The sequence below is a fragment of the Grampus griseus genome, assembly GCF_964374135.1.
Source record: "Grampus griseus genome assembly, chromosome: 4".
NCBI classification, from domain to species: domain Eukaryota; kingdom Metazoa; phylum Chordata; class Mammalia; order Artiodactyla; family Delphinidae; genus Grampus; species Grampus griseus.
This window is the reverse complement of record NC_138997.1, coordinates 122,585,043-122,604,571: the sequence shown is the minus strand read 5'-3', so window position 1 is coordinate 122,604,571 and position 19,529 is coordinate 122,585,043. Positions and strand designations below refer to the sequence as shown.

The 19,529-nt window shown below is 37.5% G+C and overlaps 1 protein-coding gene and 1 long non-coding RNA gene across 7 annotated transcripts in view; one reads left to right on the top strand and one right to left on the bottom strand.

Moving 5' to 3' along the window:
• PDE5A (phosphodiesterase 5A) overlaps nucleotides 1-18,115 on the top strand; it is a gene marked incomplete at its 5' end in the record, with an annotated part of 135,391 nt that extends 117,276 nt beyond the window's left edge. Inside the window, 7 exons of the mRNA XM_082653112.1 lie at nucleotides 623-710; nucleotides 4,402-4,502; nucleotides 6,188-6,265; nucleotides 8,141-8,204; nucleotides 13,466-13,540; nucleotides 15,070-15,153; nucleotides 17,304-18,115. Coding sequence (XP_082509238.1) covers nucleotides 623-710; nucleotides 4,402-4,502; nucleotides 6,188-6,265; nucleotides 8,141-8,204; nucleotides 13,466-13,540; nucleotides 15,070-15,153; nucleotides 17,304-17,441 — 628 coding nt within the window. The 3' untranslated portion in view covers nucleotides 17,442-18,115. The remainder of the gene's footprint in view (nucleotides 1-622; nucleotides 711-4,401; nucleotides 4,503-6,187; nucleotides 6,266-8,140; nucleotides 8,205-13,465; nucleotides 13,541-15,069; nucleotides 15,154-17,303) is intronic.
• The window catches only part of LOC309821628, a 116,454-nt gene that overhangs the window by 27,517 nt on the left and 69,408 nt on the right, over nucleotides 1-19,529 (bottom strand). For 2 of the 6 annotated variants that reach the window (XR_014296645.1, XR_014296647.1), the window contains exon 6: nucleotides 13,568-15,072. The exons of 1 other annotated variant lie outside the window; for it this stretch is intronic. This is a non-coding gene — a long non-coding RNA (uncharacterized lncRNA). Of the gene's footprint in view, nucleotides 1-13,567; nucleotides 15,073-18,167; nucleotides 18,264-19,529 lie in introns of those variants that run through there. 3 more of the 6 variants (XR_014296646.1, XR_014296648.1, XR_014296649.1) reach the window with 2 other exon arrangements.

The following is a 19,529-nucleotide window of genomic DNA, read 5'->3' as shown; positions in this document are numbered from 1 at the left end:
CGCCAGGATGTCCTGCATTGAAATAACCTGGATCCCACGCTGGGAACTTTTTCTGACTCAGCTGTCTCCTTCGTTCCTCCAGAAGGGGATGTGCACCCACTGTCCCCCATTTCCTTGCCTCTCATCACTCACACCTCAGCTAATTCCATCTCAGTTGACTCTTTTCTTATATACAGGCACACATAGGGATGCTGACCTTCAGCCTTATTTCAGAAGAAAGGCTTGCATGGAAATTTATTTCAGATTTTAAATTAATTGCACTTTTGAAACTGAAAACTATTATTGGCACAGCTATTTCAGGGATTTTTTTTGTGTGTACAGAAAGTAATCCTTTGTCCTTATTCCTTCTACTATTTTAATAAATATTAAAACCAATCAAATTGTTCATACTTTGAACCGGCATCAGTTAACATTGGTATTTGAAAACAGTTTGACTCTTTATATGTATTTCCCAGAGATTCCCTCACTCTTCTTAGCAAAAGGAGAGAAAATTGTTAGCTGGATTAATTTTTGTGAAGTAGCCTCTTTTTCAGTTAACCAATAATAAGGAGAAATTGATAACTGATATACTGGGGAAACTGATAATTTTTTTAAACTTTCTTCCTTGCTTCAACAAACCCAGAAGTGAACACCCCCTTGCTCAGCTCTACTGCCATTCGATCATGGAGCATCATCATTTTGACCAGTGCCTGATGATCCTTAATAGCCCTGTAAGTACCTAATTTATGGTTGTAGAATTTTAACAGAGCACTTTATAAATTCAGTTTTATTTTTAAGTTTTGGATTTATTCCCAGCAACATAAATTCTTGAGCATGCTTTATTCCTTTTTGGGTAAGAAAGGCAAAGCCAAAACATTTGAGATCTTCACAGCCTCACTTCTCTAGAAACCAAAACTGTCTAAATGTTGCCTGAAAAGGGAAAACTGGTTACTCACCTCCATTTGGTTATTCCAAATTAGAAACAAACAAAACTGGTATTTTATGGCTCTCAGTTCTGTTTTTGTTTTTGTTTTTGTCAAATGAAGTGGTTTATACTACTCTCAAAGGTTTTCTTTCATAAGGCAGTACCTTTTCCTCTTTTTATGGAAACTTTTGACCACTAATAAACATTTTCATTAAGGAATAAAGCTATTCAACAATTTGGCTAAATGAATATTTATCAATGTAAGAAAGCATATAGTATGTTACTCTAGTCATATTTTTGTTAAGGAAAATAAGGTTAAAATGATATATGCCAAAATGTTCGCAACGGCTTTGTCTAGTTAAACTATTAATATTTTTTTTATTTTCTGGTTTTGATTTGTTGTTCATTATTCACATTACCCATTGTATGCGTGTATTACCTTTATAAGAAGAAAACAGTGAAAGTTGTAGACGATTACGTTGAACAAGCACAAACGCATGGTATATAATTTTAAAGCAATTTTACCTCCATCTCTTTACATTTGCCCAGTGGCACTAGTTCTTCCCTGAGCCCCAGAAAACACAGGTGGCCCATGACTTTTGTGGTCACTCTTTGATAAGTTTTACCCTCTAGTTACTACTTCAGGTCCTAAAATATAGCATACAGTTCTCAATTTAGAAACCAAAATGTGCAGCCCTATGTAGTAGTCCAGATGTGGGGCTTGATTTAGTTTCAGGTTCTCTCTTCCCACCCTGGTTGGCTCCTTTCATCCCTCCCTTATGTTTCTTCTGACTCCTTCCTCACCCCCAAACCCCCATGTCCCTTCCTACTCCCCCAGACTTGGAGAATAGGAAACAAGAGACTGGTAGTGTGATGAGTGTCCCCCTGTTTGTGCCTGGTAGGTGTTTAAACCTAGTTCTTTTCTTACGAGTAATTCCATGATCCTGGCCGAGCGCCTTAACTGTGTGGCTTTTCCACTGACGTCGCCTTAATATGAGTGATCGTCTCTGTCCCGTTTATCACCTTACGTCTCCTTCCTCAGCTCCCGGAACTCTGATTGTTGGCTTTCAGCTCCTTTCTGCTAAGGTTCTTTTGCCTTCTTTGTGGTCCTCTTGAACAGGACAGGACTTAAACCAACCCCATGCCTCCAAAACTCAGAGAAGGCAGCCCGTCCTGTTCAGTAGCAACCTCTCCTTCACTGCTGCATCAGAGCATCTAGCCAGCCTGTGTCTTGCCTTGTAGATTTTTCAGACAGGAATCAGACACAAGGGTACTGGAGCCCACCCCACCCAGCAGACTCCAGCAGGCATACGCCGCGACTTCAAGCCACTCTCTCTTACTTGAGTGAAGGGGAACGCAATCGCACCTGTTGGTGCGGGTGAAGGGATAAGAGTTATGTGGCCAGTTTGGGCACCTCCTTATAAATTCTGCACATGCTCTAGTACAGACTGCTACAGATGTGACTGTTTAACGTGAATTAGCTGATGTATGATTGGGAGGTAGGGGAATGATGTCAGTAAAATGTATAAGTTGTACTGTTTCATGAACAAGTTCTCTTGGGTGAGGTGCCAGAATTATGGGAGTTGAATTTTGACCTTCAGCAAGGAAGGAAGCAGCCCTCTGCTTGGCTCCTGCATGAGCAACCCTTTCGGTTCTGTTTTAGGAATATTGAAAATGGGCACTTAGCCCTGAGGCGCTCTCCCTCGCCTTGGGCTGCTCTGGGCCCACGGGAAGGAGGTTGCTCTTCCTTCAGCACCTCCCTTAGTACAGCCCCATTGTCTCCGCCATCCGTCTCTGCCATCCAGTTCCCCCTGTGCTGCCTCTGGGCTTCCACAAACCACCATTTCCACTCAGCTGTTTCTGTGCTTCTTTAATGTCCTCAGAGGCAGCCCCTAGACTCGCTAGCCTGGCCTGTCCAAGTTACCTCCAGAGGTGCCAGTTCTTGATTTGGTTTGTGCTCTGGTTATAAAGTCACATAGGCTTTGAGTGGTCTGCCCTAACACTGTTTCTCCCAAAAACCATGTTATTTTTAGTGTGGGGTTTTTCCGAACTGAGACTTCTCAGGAATGTGTGTGTCGAGTTATAGCAGCAACATCTGTACTTTCATTGGAATTTGCTGTCTTTGCCCTTCAGCTCAAACTTCATTTTAATATCCTATTTAGTTTTAAACAAAATATGCTAACCTTTTAAAAAAAAAACGTATTTTACAGTATGCCTATCATAGCTCTCTCTGTTATTAGATAACATAAAACTTATGTAATATATTATTACTTAACATAAAAGGAATCTGGTTGTATATATGGCTGGCCTCACATTATAAGGCCGATCTATATTCTGTCTTTGTAAGCACCAATACACAAGAATTTACAGCCTTTGTTTTTGGAAGGGAAAATAAAAATATAATACCAAAAGACATTTCTACTTTTCCACTTGAAATAGTTTTGTCTTAAAATAAATAAAAGTATCAGAATATAGTTTTGTTTTGCCCAGAATCTAAAGTGGCTTAATATTTAAAAATAATGTTTCTTGTGTAATCACAGATTCATTAATTAGACGTATACCACAATTTCAGCATCAGTTATCCTCTAACCAATGTTTGAACCTGGCTCAGCAGTTTCCTTTCTTCAGAACAAATCCTTTACCTCCAGACCCTATTGCTAAGCTTCTGGGTTTTTTTCTCAGCCCTGAGGTTTAGGAAGCACATCTGACTCAATTTACAGATGTTGTTTTGAGTATATTCTGGGTACCCAAGGTATGTTTTACTTAGTTCAAGATTAGAGAGTCACTGTGCTTTAAATTACAGGCAAGAAATAAAAAATGATTACATAGCAAAAACTTTAGATAACTTGCACATGGATTAGCCACCTTTGAAATAGTCCTTATAGATGTTTCAACTCTTGCTTTCTTTATACCACCAGTAAGCACATCATTGCTCACACCCTCTACCCATCTGTATTGGCATGTTCCTGAGGAATACACACTGTTCTCAATATGAAGTTAAAATTATATGAATCTGCACCAGAAATGTTATTGGATTTATTACAGAAGCCACAGAGAAATGATTTTTAAAATAATCAATTGTTTACAATTTCCTCACCCTGTTCTTCACATATATTAATACAGTTTTTGATTTTTCAAACTTTTACTTGTTCTCAGATCACAGCAGTTAGCCTGCCCAAAGGAAAAAGGTATATAATTATTAGATTTGGGGCCTGGACTAAAGCCTAAGGAGTAGAAGAGTTGGAGAAACATGCATACTTCGGCCCATGAACCATCATGAGGCTGTTTTTTCTTGTATGACAAGGCGATGAGGGTGGGTGCATAGAGAGGAAACATTATTTCACGGTATTTACTTTATGTAAGCAGGTGTCCTCTATCTTCCTGAGTTCAGAATACTAGGCATGTGTTTAAGAGATGTGACTATTTTTTCAGATTTTGTTCTTATCAGCAGCTTCTCCAGGTGGAATGCTAATGATGGTTTTCTTTTTTTTATAAAGGGCAATCAGATTCTCAGTGGCCTCTCCATTGAAGAATATAAGACCACGCTGAAAATAATCAAGCAAGCTATTTTAGCTACAGACCTAGCACTGTACATTAAGTAAGTTTTAAGAAATATGTTGATAAATAGGTCTTGGATGTGTTTGCATTGTTTCAAACTTTAAAAATCCACACTGGGGTATTTTTAGATTATAAGGACAAATGTCCTGGCAAAGCTGTCTATCAAACTATGGAGCAGTTTCTCAAAGGAAGCCAGAAAAGTCTACTTCTTCTGCTTACTTAATGTTATAGAAATTACAGAATACAGAGTTATTTCTGATGTTTGTCTCTGAAATAATGCGCAAAGCAAATAACCATCTCAAGGTCATTCCAAGCTGGGTTGACCAACCTAAAGATTATGTAGGCCATTTGCTTTTCCTCCTTTCCTTCTCTCCCCCAACTTCTGACCATTTCACAATTCCTTTATACTGTCATCCAAGCTTACGTGGGCTGGAAAAGGAGCTGAGTGCCAGACAAGTAAATTTTGTTTCTTTTTATTGGATTTTGGCAAAAGAAGGATATTAATGCAGAACTTTAATGAAGTTCGTGATTCAAAAATTAAAGTATGCATTAGAGTGTATTAGGGATGTAGGTATGTTTGCATCATTAAACTGCCTTTCTAAAAGCAAGGAAAGATGTTGCTGCCTTTGGGCAAGCATTCGTTTCCCACACAGAGACTGAGGTCTTTGCTGCAAGTTTGGGAGTGAGGGGAGTCCGGCAGTCACACTCAAGGGATTTCCCAGGAACACAGGACTCTCTCCCTCTGTACAAGGATGTGCATTATGGTTTTAGCCACTCTTTTGAGAAGTAAAAACAAACAGAAGAAACACACAAAACCATATACCAGATATCCACTGCTGTGCATCTGAAAGTAACTACATCTAAAAGAGTCTGTTTCCTTGGATTTTGGAGCACTTTAAAGTTAATTAGGGTAAAAGAAAATATAGTAAATTTCAGTGTATTCAAAATGATTGCAGAATAAAGATGATCAAATTACCAAGAATTTGAAAAATACCTGTAACCACAAAGGCTTCCCGACCCTTGTGGAGACCCACATGGCTCTCCCCTCTGAACCCTTTTGAAACCTCTTTTCATTTTTGGTACTTCTTCACAGACGGGCAGTTTTGTTATGTAAGTTTCTCTTATGTTTGTGTCTTTGACTAGATTTTAAACACTGAAAGGAACTCATGTCTAATAATTTCCCAAGACGCCTAACAATGTTGAGCACATAGAGGTATTCACTATACAGTGAATGAATATTAGTTTATACTTTACTTGGTCATTCTTTGCTTCAGAAGGACTTCACAACTTTATAGTGAAAGAGTAATTATTATGAACATTTTTTACCCTATACCATAATATATGTGAATGAGGTATACGAAATTAAACTGAAAGCATATAGATCTTATTATGCCATACGCAAAATTTCTTAAATCATTCTTGGCATCAGACTTTTAACTCATATTGGTTCATTTTCTTAAAATCATGTTCAAGAATTGAAATTTCCATTATTTGTGATTCGTAGTTAAAAACGAGGTGAGATTTAATGTTTCAACCAAAGAATATGGTAGAAGAGAAGAAGGTAAGGTATTTAAGATTTTTAAATGATAATTTTTATTCTAAGATGAGAAAAAACCATTAGAGATTTTTTCCCAAAAAATTTTACTCCATGAGTCTTTCTAGACCAAAGGGATAAGAGCTTGGGGAACTCATCATAACTATGAAATATTTTTCTTTATTTTAAAGGAGGAGAGGAGAATTTTTTGAACTTATAAGAAAAAATCAATTCAACTTGGAAGATCCTCATCAAAAGGAATTGTTTTTGTAAGTAGGATTACTATCCTTAAAGCTGAAGTTTTGCTACCTAATTAATTTTATTGCAGTTATTTGTTACAATGTGATGATCTTAGAGGCTGTCAGAATTCTTGAGTGTTGTACAGAAATGAATATTTACTTGAAAAGAAATGCATTTGCAAATTCAAGTGAATGAATCACTTTTGTCCTAGAAGGACCTTTAAAATGTGGTAGAGTATCAGTACCAGGCTATAGAGTTCCCTTGTTCATACTCACAATTCTTTGGAATTGAAGACCTGAAAATAGCATCCTAAAGAATGCAGGAGCAGGAACATGGCTGTGAAGTGTTTACTTCTCTTACGTGATGGCAGAGTAGCACTGTCAGAACTTAAGGGTTTCTGTTTTTCCTCACCTGTTCCTCTGTCCCTCCCTCCCATCCTTTGCTATTACTATCACTGCCTTTGTCATGACAAGAACTGGATCAATAAAAAAGAGCTAAGTGTCAATAATAAAGAAAAGACAGAGGTAGTAATACTAAGGATAGTGGTGTATTACAATTTTATACATTTAAACATTCCTTTAAATAGATTGGTATTACTTCACATGCAAACAAAGATGCAAATTATAAGGAAACATACAAATGCCCAGCTGTCTGTTCTCTCTAGTCATGCTTCACCTAAGAGTCTCAACGTGTTTTTAGAACAGTGCCTTAGAAAAGTACAGACACGCTACTGTGATTCGTGAACAGTTTTTCTCAATGACAAAAGTGGAATCTGACCACAATTCCAAGACTGTGCCACAGTTTTCACTGCTCCACTCTCCTAACTTCTGACCTCTCGGCAGACAAGCACTCAGGACATCTAGTGCTTGCGTTGCCTCTTCCACTCTTCACAGTCCAGATTGTAGTTAAGCTCACACAGGTGCATAGTCTTCTTTGGGGGAGGCAGTTTGTATTGGCAAGTATTATTGAAATCCTTCATGATTAAAGATTTCTCTGGTGCACTCATTACTTGCGAGGGAGTTGGTATAAGAGATAGAATTAGAGGCAGAAAACTATTTTCTTTGTGGCCTAATATGGTTAGGGAGAATGTACTTTTAGGTTGGGTTTCCCGAGAGGGACAAGTGATACAGTCCTTTACCTTGAGTGCTTCTATATGACAGTGACGGCCTTTTTGCCTATGTCTTCAAACAAATTAAAAGGATTAGATGGCAGGTATTTGGACCTGACATGGGAAAACACTGCACTAAAGAGGGAACTATTTTCATACAGTAGTTTTATACAGTATTGAGTTGTAGAGCGCCTTGTCACAGACTCCAGACTCCAGTATGGTTTTCAGCTTCTCTAACAAGCGAAGGAATAACCAGCATCATCCTCTCATTTCCCTCTTTTCTCCAGCAGATACTGTTCAATAATTCAAAGGCTTTTCACATAGGAGTCACTACATGTGTTGAGTGAATTAGGATGACCCACCATAGTTCTTGCTGTCATGGAACTTTTATCAGTAGGACAGCTGAAGTTATCCTTTAATGGTTAATTATTAGTAATCAGTGTGTTTTCATCATACTGTCACTGAGATTGGAAGACCAAAGTAAAAAAAAATAATAATAGCAGGCAAGTTTGTGCTCAAAGGTTAGTAACTTCTCTCCTGCTGCTAATGTGGAGATAAATGAGGCAGTGTGAAGGCAAATTCCAGTAGTTCACTGGGTAACCAAAACAATGACACTGTGATATCACTGTATCAGCCCTGCTTCTATGTAAATTCTATTTCTGTTTCTTTAGTCTGTAAACTGCCATCCTCGTAGTTTAGAGGGTTTTAATTTAACTGTTTTATTAGTAACTATTTACTAGGGTTTATATTCACATAAAAGTAAACAGGAGTATTGGGCTTCTTTTTCCCTTAACAGAGCGATGCTGATGACAGCTTGTGATCTTTCTGCAATTACAAAACCCTGGCCTATCCAACAACGGGTATGTTGCTTAGTGATGATAAAAGTAATAATTAAAAAGTCAAAATAAGATAAATCTTTGCTCTTAAATATAGTTTTTGAAGTATTTGGGGAACTTTTTATCTAAATTTTAAGTAGTATTAAAAGCAGATAATTGGACATAAACAGGTTTTCTTTTTTAGAGGACTCATTAGCACTTAATAATATTTGTAAGATATATTAAGAAAGAAAGCATCTATATTAACACAGCAAACCTAGCTGTTGATAAAGCTTAATTCCAATACTACTGCTGGCTTAGTTGGGGATTTTTTTTTTAACACAGCCCTTTAATAATATTAAAGTTTAGAAGAAGCAAACTTAAATTTTCTTACGGTTAGCGTATTAGGCTATACCTCAACTCCAAATAGGCATTAACAAGTAGAACTTAAACACTTCTGGTGCTTAGAAGTATAGGACATGTTGATATAAGATGTCAGGAAGGATCTGATCAGGGCCTGTGGCTAGGAGGCTAGAAATACATCCTCTCTCAGTGCTGTAACATTTTGCAGTGGCGATAAAGGCCCTAAGCTAAAAGAAGGGGTGGGTATATATGCAATGATGTGTATGTTGTGGTTTTGTTTTTTGAGATTACATCTTGAATCCTAAATGTACTACCTGAGATTATTGACCACTGCTGTTGGTCACAGCTCTGGGCTGCATAGTCATGGAGCCCAGTAATGACAGGCTCATCTCATGAAACAAATGCTGAGAAAACGGTATCAGGAATGCACTCTCCAAAGTGCCTTAAAGCTGACATGCCACAAGCACTCAAGAAATGTCTTTATAGACCTTCCTGCTCCATAATAAAAGACTATATGCCCATTTCCAAATAGGAAAGAGAATGGAAGAGGGAACAATTTGTCTTTTCACTTACTCTTTCTTTTTTCTGAATGAAACCCTGAAAAAGTACAGCAGTGAAGTTGGGGTCCAGACATAAAAAGCAACACTATAAAACCTCTATAATTAAAAGTTTGGTATTGGTGTCAGACCAGTGGAACATAATAGAACATTTAGAATTGCATAGAACGTTTAATATATAATAAAGATAGCATTTCAAATAACTGGGGGAAAAATAGACTTTACTAAATAAGGTTAGGATGATTTTCCCATCTCCATAGCCGGATGGCAAAAGACGAAATTGGATCTATTCTGCATACTTCCAAATGGGGCATAGAGTTCAGTGCAGAGAATTAAACCATACAAGTACTAAATAAAAACGTTTGTGGATTCTTTTATAAACAAGGAGTGAGAAAAGTTTCCTAACCATGGCTCAACATGCAGAATCAATAAAGGAAAAGACTGACAAATTTGATTACAAGAAAATTAAAAAATTAAGAAAATTTTTTGCATGGCAAAGACACTATAAGCAGAGAAAGACAATGAAAAACAGGTAAAAATATTTGCAACTTTTATCTGATAGATAGTTAATATCCCTAATATTAAAGAACTTCTTAAAAATAGAGAAGAAAAAGGCCAACAACCCTACTGGAAAATGGGCCAAAGATTTGAACAAAAAGTTGATAGAAAAAGAAATGTGAATGGCTCTTACTCATTTGAAAAGGTTCTCAGAACCTCAATCATAAGGAAAGATGCAAGTTAAAACTACACTGACACATGGAACTTCCCTGGCAGTCCAGTGGTTAAGATTCCGTGCTTCCACTGCCGGGGGCAGGGGTTCGATCCCTGGTCAGGGAACTAAGATCCTGCATGCCACGTGGTGTGGCCTTAAAAAAATGAAACAAAACAAAAAACCAAACAATCAAAAACTACACTGACACAAAAGAACTTGTACAGAATCTCATTACAATAACAGCGTTACTCCTAATAGTCAGAAACTAGAAACAATCCAAAAGTCTCTCAACAGGAGCGTGGATAAATGCATTGTAATACACTACTCCTTCACACAGTGGAGTACTGCTCAACAGTGAAAAGAAACTGAAACTGATACAGGCAACTACATGGATTAGTCTCATCAACACTAAACTGAGCAAAAGAAGCCAGATACAAAAGAATACTGTTATGTCATTTATGTGGTGTTCTGGAAGAGGCAAAAGTAATTGATAGGGTAGCAGTTGGCTGGGGAGGGAGGGAAGAAGGTGCAGGGATTCACTGTGCAAGGGCCTGAGGGCACCTTCTGGGTGACAGAAATATTCTGTTTCTTGGATGGGGTGTGTGTTACCTAGTTGCATGCATTTATTAATATACTGAACTGTATACCCATGGTCTATGCAATTCACAGTATGTAAATTCTACTTCATTTAAAAAAAGCACTGAGACACCATTTCTTAATTGTCCAATTGGCAAACACCCAAAGGTTTCACAACATACTCTGTTGGGGAAGCTGTGGGAAAAAAAGGAATGCAAAATACTATAACCCTTTGGAAGTATATGAATACACAAATTCATTTACCATTACTCCTAAGAATGTTATCCCAAAAATGTACTGGCAAGAATATAAAAAGACATTTACACAGGCCTATTCATTTTAGTGCTATTTGTAATAACAAACACTGGAAATAACCCAAATGTTCATTAATAGGTTACTGATTGAATAAACTGTAGTACATTTACATGATGAATCCTCTGCAACAGCAAAAAGAAATAAGAATTCTCTATACTACCAGGGTGTGATTACAAAGATATATTATAAGTAAAAAAAAAAAAAAAAAGCAAGGCAGAGAAAAATGGGTATGGTATCCTGCCATTTATCTGAGGAGATGAAATAATATATGTACATATTTGCTTATATTTTAAAAAAACAGAAGGATTAATCACAAAAAAGTTATTTTTTTCCCTCAGGGGAAGGAGGGAATAAGATAGAGGGAACAGAGATATAAGCTAGAGTTGCTTGCATGTACTTGTTTTGTAGATTTAATTTAGAACCATGTAAATTGCTCTTATAGTTATAAAATAAATTGAATTTTTAAAAAATCACTTAACCTTGAAAGTAAAATGAAACAAAATGATTTTGGTTGCAGAAACACACTGAGAGGGACTGTTTTATTCCAAGTGACATTAAAACAGTAATTTGACCATATAACTCTGGTGAGATGTACACTGAGAACAAAAAGAACTCTAAAAAAAAGAAACCTTTAAAACTGTTTTTAATCATATTAGTGGTAATTTTGTATAGATATTCAGTCATCATTGTGGGTGATGTGGGATAAAAGCAAATGAAAAATTATATGGGTATTGTTGAGAAGTAGGATTTTCAGCATGAGTAGAAAGATAAAGATCTAAGGTGGATAAGGTTTTGCAGAAATCCCGTAGTTCTGAATTTGAATAGGAAATACTGTATGAACTTACGTTGTATCTTAGCTCCATCCATTAAAAGGGCTTAAAAAACAATGATCACCCTGGTAGTAATGAATGAACCTAGTGCCCAGATTGAGGTCTCCAAATACTTCAGTTTAAAGGAATTAGGCCTCCACAATGAAATGGCTGATTGTGGTTCCAAAGCAGGCAATGTACAAGATGAGCCTAGAACATCTTGTTATAGCAGAAAGCAAGGAAGCTATCAAAGACTCATGAAGCCACGTCAAAAGAACAAAGAAGCCAACTTAATGTGCTCTCAACTGGCCAAAATGGAACAACGTCTGAGTGTCAGTGAGGACTGAAATACATTATAATGTTTAAATCCAAGAGTTCAAAATAATAATAAAAACAATAAAACAAAACCTTCCACAGCCATCTTTGGTGGATGCTTGAGAACCAAGTTATTTTTTTTTTAATAGTAACTAAAGTAGAGAAAATCAAGTATTTCTCGTGCTTTACTTATACAAATTGTACTTTAGGGCAGGGGTCCCCAACCCTCGGGCCAAGGACTGGTACTCGTCCATGGCTTGTTAGGAACCGGGCCTCACAGCAGGAGGTGAGCAGCGGGTGAGTGAGTGAAGCTTCATCTGTATTTACAGCCGCTCCCCATCACTCCCATTACCGCCTGAGCTCTGCCTCCTGTCAGATCAGTGGTGACATTAGATTCTCATAGGAGTGCGAACCCTACTATGCTCTGCGCATGTGAGGGATCTAAGTTGCATGCTCCTTATGAGAATCCAATGCCTGATAATCTGAGGTGGAGCTGAGATGATGCTAGCGCTGGGGAGTGGCTGCAAATACAGATTATCATTAGCACAGAGGTTTGACTGCACAGAGACCATAATAAATCAGTTGCTTGCAGGCTCATATCAGAACCCTATCAGTGAGTGACAAGTAGAAAACAAGCTCAGGGCTCCCACTGATTCTGCATTATGGTGAGTTGTATAATTACTTCATTATATATTACAATGTAATAACAGAAATAAAGTACACAATAAATATAATGCACTTGAATCATCCCAAAACTATACCCCCGACCCTGGTCCGTGGGAAAACTGTCTTCCACGAAACTGGTCCCTGGTGCCAAAAAGGTTGGGGACTGCTGCTTTAGGGTAACTAAATAATTGATATGGGGAACTTTATTTTATTTCAGCTATAAAGGAAAAAGGAATGATTGCTTTGCATATTACCTTTTTGCAGCCTTTTAATTAGTGAATCTAGACAAAGATCATGAAGGGTTGTTAATCTCACAAAGAGAAGCAACCAGGCATTATACAGCCCTTGAGAAAAGTACAGGGCACTGCCTGTGAAACAGTCATGGCAGAAAAAAAAAAATTCAAGTCTCAATCTAATCAAGTGTCTAGATCTCACTACTGGTGTATGGAAATACAGGGTACAGAGAAACATTAAATTTCATCATGCAAACACAATCAACAAAATCCAGACAGTGGAATACTGCAGGATTAACAACCCAGTTTATTCCACAACAACCAAAATTATAAGGAATATTTTTAAAAAGAGAAGAGGAGGAACTGGTAGATTAAAAGAAACCTAAAAGGCATATCAATCAGCCTCAGTATATGGACCTATTTGATACTGTTTTACACAGCACCTCATACAACAGATGCTTAATAAATATATCGTTGATTATGATACAGATGGGCACGCGGTACTTTTTTTCCACTGATTGATGAAGTTGAAATAATGTTGCTTTTTTCTGTGTAATTATAGAAGATTACAAACTCTAGCCTTTGTGATTAGGTACACATTAAAACAAATAAAATTTCTATTAGTTGTTACTGCTTTATTCTAATTTTACTGATGTGGTTGAAAGCTACAGCTTTGATAGATTTTATCTTCATTTAAAGTCTCTGTTTTACGGAGTAATATGCTTTTATTTACCCAAACTTAGTTTGTTATTGATTTCAGATAGCAGAACTTGTTGCCACTGAATTTTTTGACCAAGGAGACAGAGAGAGAAAAGAACTCAACATAGAGCCTGCTGTAAGTACGAGACCTTGCTGGTAGGAATTATTCATATACATTTTTTATTGTAGATTCTTTTTATGCTTCTATGAGATCTTAGGAACAGAATTTCTCGTTATTTTTAAAAACTTTTCTTACTAGAAGATTATACATGTTTGCTACAGAAAACAAGCAAATAACAAGTCATCATATTGTACCTATATTTTGTAATTTACTTTTTGCATTTAAATATCATAAGCCATTTTTCATTCTAACAGATGCTGCCTTATATATCATATATAATGGTTACATGAAATAGATGTAACCATAATTTACTTTTTGGTACAATGTTTGCAGAGTTCACTATTACAAACAGCACTTTGATAAACATCTTTGTTGCTAAACATCTGTGGGCCAATTTTCATTACCTTGTTAGGATAAATTCCAGAATTGCTGTGTTGTAGGGCACACAGATTTTAAAGATTTTTGGATACATACTGCCTTTCTGTATAGTGTAGGGAATCTCGAATACAAGAAGATTCTTCTTAAACCACTGGAGAAGTTTTTCCTGGAAATGAAGCATAGAGTCTTTTTTTCAATTCAAATGAACATTTACTGAGCCCACATTAAATGGGACATGGTTACGAGATGTCCCTCCTCCGTCTGTGTACCATTCCTTCCACTCTGCTTTTTTTTTTTTTTGCGGTACACGGGCCTCTCACTGCCGTGGCCTCCCCCGCCGTGGAGCACAGGCTCCGGACGCACAGGCCCAGGGGCCACAGCCCACAGGCCCAGCCGCTCCGTGGCACGTGGGATCCTCCCGGACCGGGGCACGAACCCACGTCCCCTGCATCAGCAGGCGGACCCTCAACCACTGCGCCACCAGGGAAGCCCTCCATTCTGCTTTTTATCCTCCACTGGGTACATCCTATGTCTCATTAGTCTTTTGCAGTTATTCAGTCTCCTATTATGTAGTAGTGGGCTTGTTCAGAAGCTCAGAATCTTCTCAGGAAATGGTGGGTAGCAGAGTGATGGTCGCAGCTAATGGAGAATTTGCTTCATTTTAAACAAGCACTGACACATACTCTTTGCTCCCCATGGAGGTGCTGGGCTTGTCCACTGCACCAGTCATGAGCTCCTGGGAATAAGCAGCAGTGACATCTGCATAATCTTCACGCAAAAAGCTCTCTGTGTGAATTGAATTGTAATCAACTGTGGCCTCAGTGCCTTTTTCCACAAAGCTGAGAGTGTTTGATTCCACATCAGCAGACAGTTTGAAAGCATGTGTGTTCTCCAAATACATGTCAGCAGTGGACTCTAGGTCAGTGCTTGACTGTAGGTCAGCAGTTGATTCTAGGTCAGTGATCAATTCTGGGGGTCATGTGGGGAAAGTCACAGCCGGGGTGAACACGGGAGAGAGGACCAGGGCCTTCCTGAGTGTGGTAAGAAGGCAGGTAGGCAGGTATATAGCCTTCCTCAGCTAACCCAGTGATTCATCTTTTTAGAGCCAACTTGCATTGTGTTCTTTAAGTAAATGCAGATCTGTGTGTGTCTGTTTCTGTTTTCAGGACCTAATGAACAGGGAGAAGAAAAACAAAATCCCAAGTATGCAAGTTGGATTCATAGATGCCATCTGCTTGCAACTGTATGAGGTATTTATTATGAAAACTAGTAGACTTGCTAAAATTTGACCATGTTATGAATTAAAACCTAAAGTAAATTGAAGCAACTAACACCAGGCGTATATTTTTTGCGTCTTAATCAACAAACTAGAAATAAAATTATCAGGATAATTTCTTTTGCTAATGAACATGCTGTTTGTACTGAATAAGGAACACATTTTATATTTACTGTTTCTCAAAAATGTTAATTCATTAATGTATAACTACCTAGCGAGTGCCTACCACATGCTGGGATCCAGCAAATTCGTGTAGGGAACGCTAAGAAAAACCATGTGCGAGCACTACTGCCCTCCAGGAGGTACACTGTGCATACTCTATGTTCTTTTTAAGAGCATATTATTTTTAAGTCTGACTTTTGGCCTAAATAAGGAAAAATAGTTATCTAACTTTTTCTCATTGTCATAGTGTGGCTTAAGAAAATTTTTATGACGATTAAAAGGCAGCGGCTAGAAGAATATTGCAGGTTCCCATTTCCATATACCTGCTGGCTTGGGGTTTTGTTTTGGGTTTTTTTTTTGCTTATTTATTTATTTTTTGAGTAAAGATATTCTCCCTAAAACATCCAATTTACTAGTTTTGATGTTCATGCCCCAAATATAGAAAGTAGATGCTGTCCTTGTCTTTAGAAGTTTAAACAGGAAACTGTCTTAAGTTTTAAGTATTTGGGAAAAGAACATTTATCATGGTGTAATCATAGACTGTCAAGACCAGAAGAAACCCTAGAAATCTTCTAATCCAGACATTTCACAGATTCCGTCATTGAATCTGTAAAAAGTCCAACTTCCAGGGAGATGAAATGTTTGTCCCAAACAGGTAGTTAGTGGGAGAACTGTATTTAGAATCCAGTTCTCAGCCTGAGTCCAGGGTTCTAGCCAGTGGATGAATTTAAGAAAGAAGCTGTGGCTGAGGAGGGAAGGACAGGAGAGACAGCAAAAGAAAACAGGACAGAAGAACACTGGGTGTCAGGCCTCTGCACCACTGTCTCCCCACCTTTCTCGGCAATCTGTGCAGAAGTGTGTTCAGAGCAGTGTCTCCAACATCCCTGAATATCTCATTCTTTCTATAACAGATGCTTTTCTTGTGGATTGATTAATAGTTCCTCAGTTGTAGACACTCATGTCTCTCTTGATTTTTTTTCCCCATGCCTGTAAATATAGTCAAACTAACAGTCAAATCACCCATTATAGATTTCATCTTTCTACATTTCCTATTTGTGCAAGGATTCATTTTATTTGACTCCCCTGTTGAATTCTATTTGATATAGACATGCATTTTTACCATTATTACAGAAGTAATATGTTGTTATAGAAAAATCAGAATACGAAGAAGCAAAAAGATAAAATCACTTATAATTCTACTACTCTGAGACAACCACTGTTATCTCCTTTCAGTGCATATGCTTTATGACATTTTCACAAATTTTTCATTTAACAAAAATTGCTCTTTGCAATCCGTAATATAAGATACATCTTTCTGTTTCAAATGTGTTTCTATGACATTTTTAATGGCTGCCAAATAGTAACACGATATTCCTAACCCCGTTGTTGGGTATTTAAGTCATTTTCAATGTTTGTCTATTACAAAGAAATCTGCAGTGAACATTCTTGTAGCTAAATATTTATGGCACTGTAGTTGGTAAATAATAATGTTGTTACATTAAACATAATGTTACATTAAACATATACACATAATTATAAATTAACCTTTATTATAATCTTGGATAAAAATCTACTTAAGTACATTGAATAAAGTCATTTTATAGAAAAACAGAAAAACTAAGCAGCTCTCAAGGCAGTCAACACTTAGGGAGAACCATTTGCACTGCATAAAAGCAAATGAATTATTTCTCTGCAGAGCCGATTCCACACAGATCTGCCTCCATAGCTGAATAATGTTATTTTGGAATGTGTGTTTGCTCTCTCTCTCTCAGCATGTACTCCCTGTCTGTATAGCTTAAGAGGAATCATTCATAAATGATCTGTGCTCACACAGTTTGTGAGAATCCCAGCAGTGGGCCTGCTTATGAAGTGAGTGTACAATGTGGCCCTTTGCGTCAGGCCTGGGGAGAGGGCTTATTTCCTAGCTGCCATCTAGTTGTTGGCTTTCTTTTCTTTCTTTAGGCCCTGACCCACGTATCGGAGGACTGTTTCCCTTTGCTGGATGGCTGCAGAAAGAACAGGCAAAAATGGCAGGCTCTTGCAGAACAGCAGGAGAAGACATTGATTAATGGGGAAAGCAGCCAGGCCAAGCGGAACTGAGTGGCCTATTCATGCAGAGTTGAAGTTTACAGATGGCGTATTCTGCAGTATGCCTAGTTTTGCTATACACTGTACAGATTTGGTGTATACTTTGCCACTGCTGTATTTTTATTTTTGCACAACTTTTGACAACACAGCATGAAATGTTTTTAGAGGACTATTGCATATTTTCTGTATATTTGTTTTATGCCACTGAACTGAGATTATCAATGACACCTACTCTTAGCACATGGATAAGAGCTCTGTTTTTGTGATATTTTGTGTACTGCGAGGTACAAGTTGCATTCTTGCACTGAGGCTGGTTTTTTTGTTTTTTTTTGTTTTTTCTTGCTGGTGATTTTAAATAATTGGTTTTGTGTTTTCTGAATTACCAATCTTTCAAGAATGTTTGGAATCGTTTTTCTTAAAAACAGGCTAGGAGCAAAGTGAATATATTCTGTGACATTTAAAACCTTCATAGAATAGAGAAAAATATTGGCTGAGTGGATTTTAAGAGGAATGGGGTATATTTGTCAACACTGTATTACCTTAACAAAAAACGTTAAAACTCTAAACAAATGGAAAGTACTATAAGGTAGTACTGTAAAGAAAAGGCGTTATTTAATTATTTTGCTTTTTTTGTTGTTAGAGAACAGGCAGGAGAGAAATTTCTCATTTCAATGCAATAAATCTATCCAAAGGCTACCCATAAACTCGCTTTGATCTAACCTACCTGATGGAAAGCAGGGGAAACCTTGGGAGAAGATCCAGTCACTGACTTTGAGGGATGAGTGCGATGCAGAAACGGAACAGCCGAGGATGGCTGTCAGTGAAGAGAACGTTCTGCTGGAAGACACTTCTGACAGTCAGTGAGTGTTTTGAATACCGAACTTCCTTTTTTAAATAACTTCCTTATCATTCACCTTATAAGCCATAGCTTGTAAGTCAACACTTTAAAACTCAACAGGAGAGCGAGAAAAAGTGATCATGGGAGCATTAGCCTGAATTGAGAGATGACTGTATAAGATAAGAGGGTACAAACTGAATCATATTTTTTTCTGTTTGTTAAATGGAGTACAGAGAAAAGTACAAAGAGCAAAGGGCTATGCTTGATATTAGGGTCAAAAATTAAATCGAGGGAACAATATGGTAAGAAACCTTAAGCTTGAGTAAACTTAGCAGTATTGAGTTCGTGACTGAGAAACTGCCATATCTTGGTTTACAGGACTAGTCAACCCAGAATCACAGAAGTTTGGGTATGCACCCTAAACACTGGCCCTGAGCTTGTAGTTAGTGGTATCTACTTCTCACAGCTTTTAGTACATTTAGAAAATGTTAACATTTTCTTAGAATTTGAGCCCATTTAATTGTATTCCCACCGTACATGTGTGCCCCTAAAGACACTTTTATTACATATTGGAGAAGTAGATAATGAACTGAGAACCTAGTTCAGGAAAAGAAAATCTGCCCTAAATATGCAATAATGTTTGTGGGCAAGAGTAGGAAGAGAGGTATTTGTTTGATTTGTTCACCCCCCTCCCCACCCCTGAACAAAGTTTCTGAGTTTCTATAACTAGTTTGTATAGAAAAGCTCTTGGGGATATGATAATGCAGCATTCTCAAAGACTTTTCATTAAAAGATGTTTTCCATTCATAACCATTTGTTCCCTAAACTACCTAAAATTCAACATATTCGTTAAGTTTTTAAAATTCTGAGTGTGTATACGTATCTTGACATAAAGTGGCTTTATTCTTACCCTTCAGGTTTTAAAAAGAAAGCAAAACAAATTGTATTGCCATTACTTTGTAGCGGTAAGGGCTATGTATTACTGTTGTGACACCTGTATTTTCAAGATGTTATTCTGTTTTATGTAATATACATGAGGTCTGTGAGGTTGCCTCTTGGTGGCACTGGTGTGTAACTTACAAAGACTGTCACTAAAATAATGTATCTACATACTGGTATACACCTATGCATGCAGACACAACTCCTTAGTACAGAAAAACTGTCTGAAGAATAGCAGTCTTTAATAACCTATCTTTTTGCCGTACACATTGTGATTTAGCAGTTATGCTAAAATCGGTAGTCAAATACTTTAGTAGTTTGTT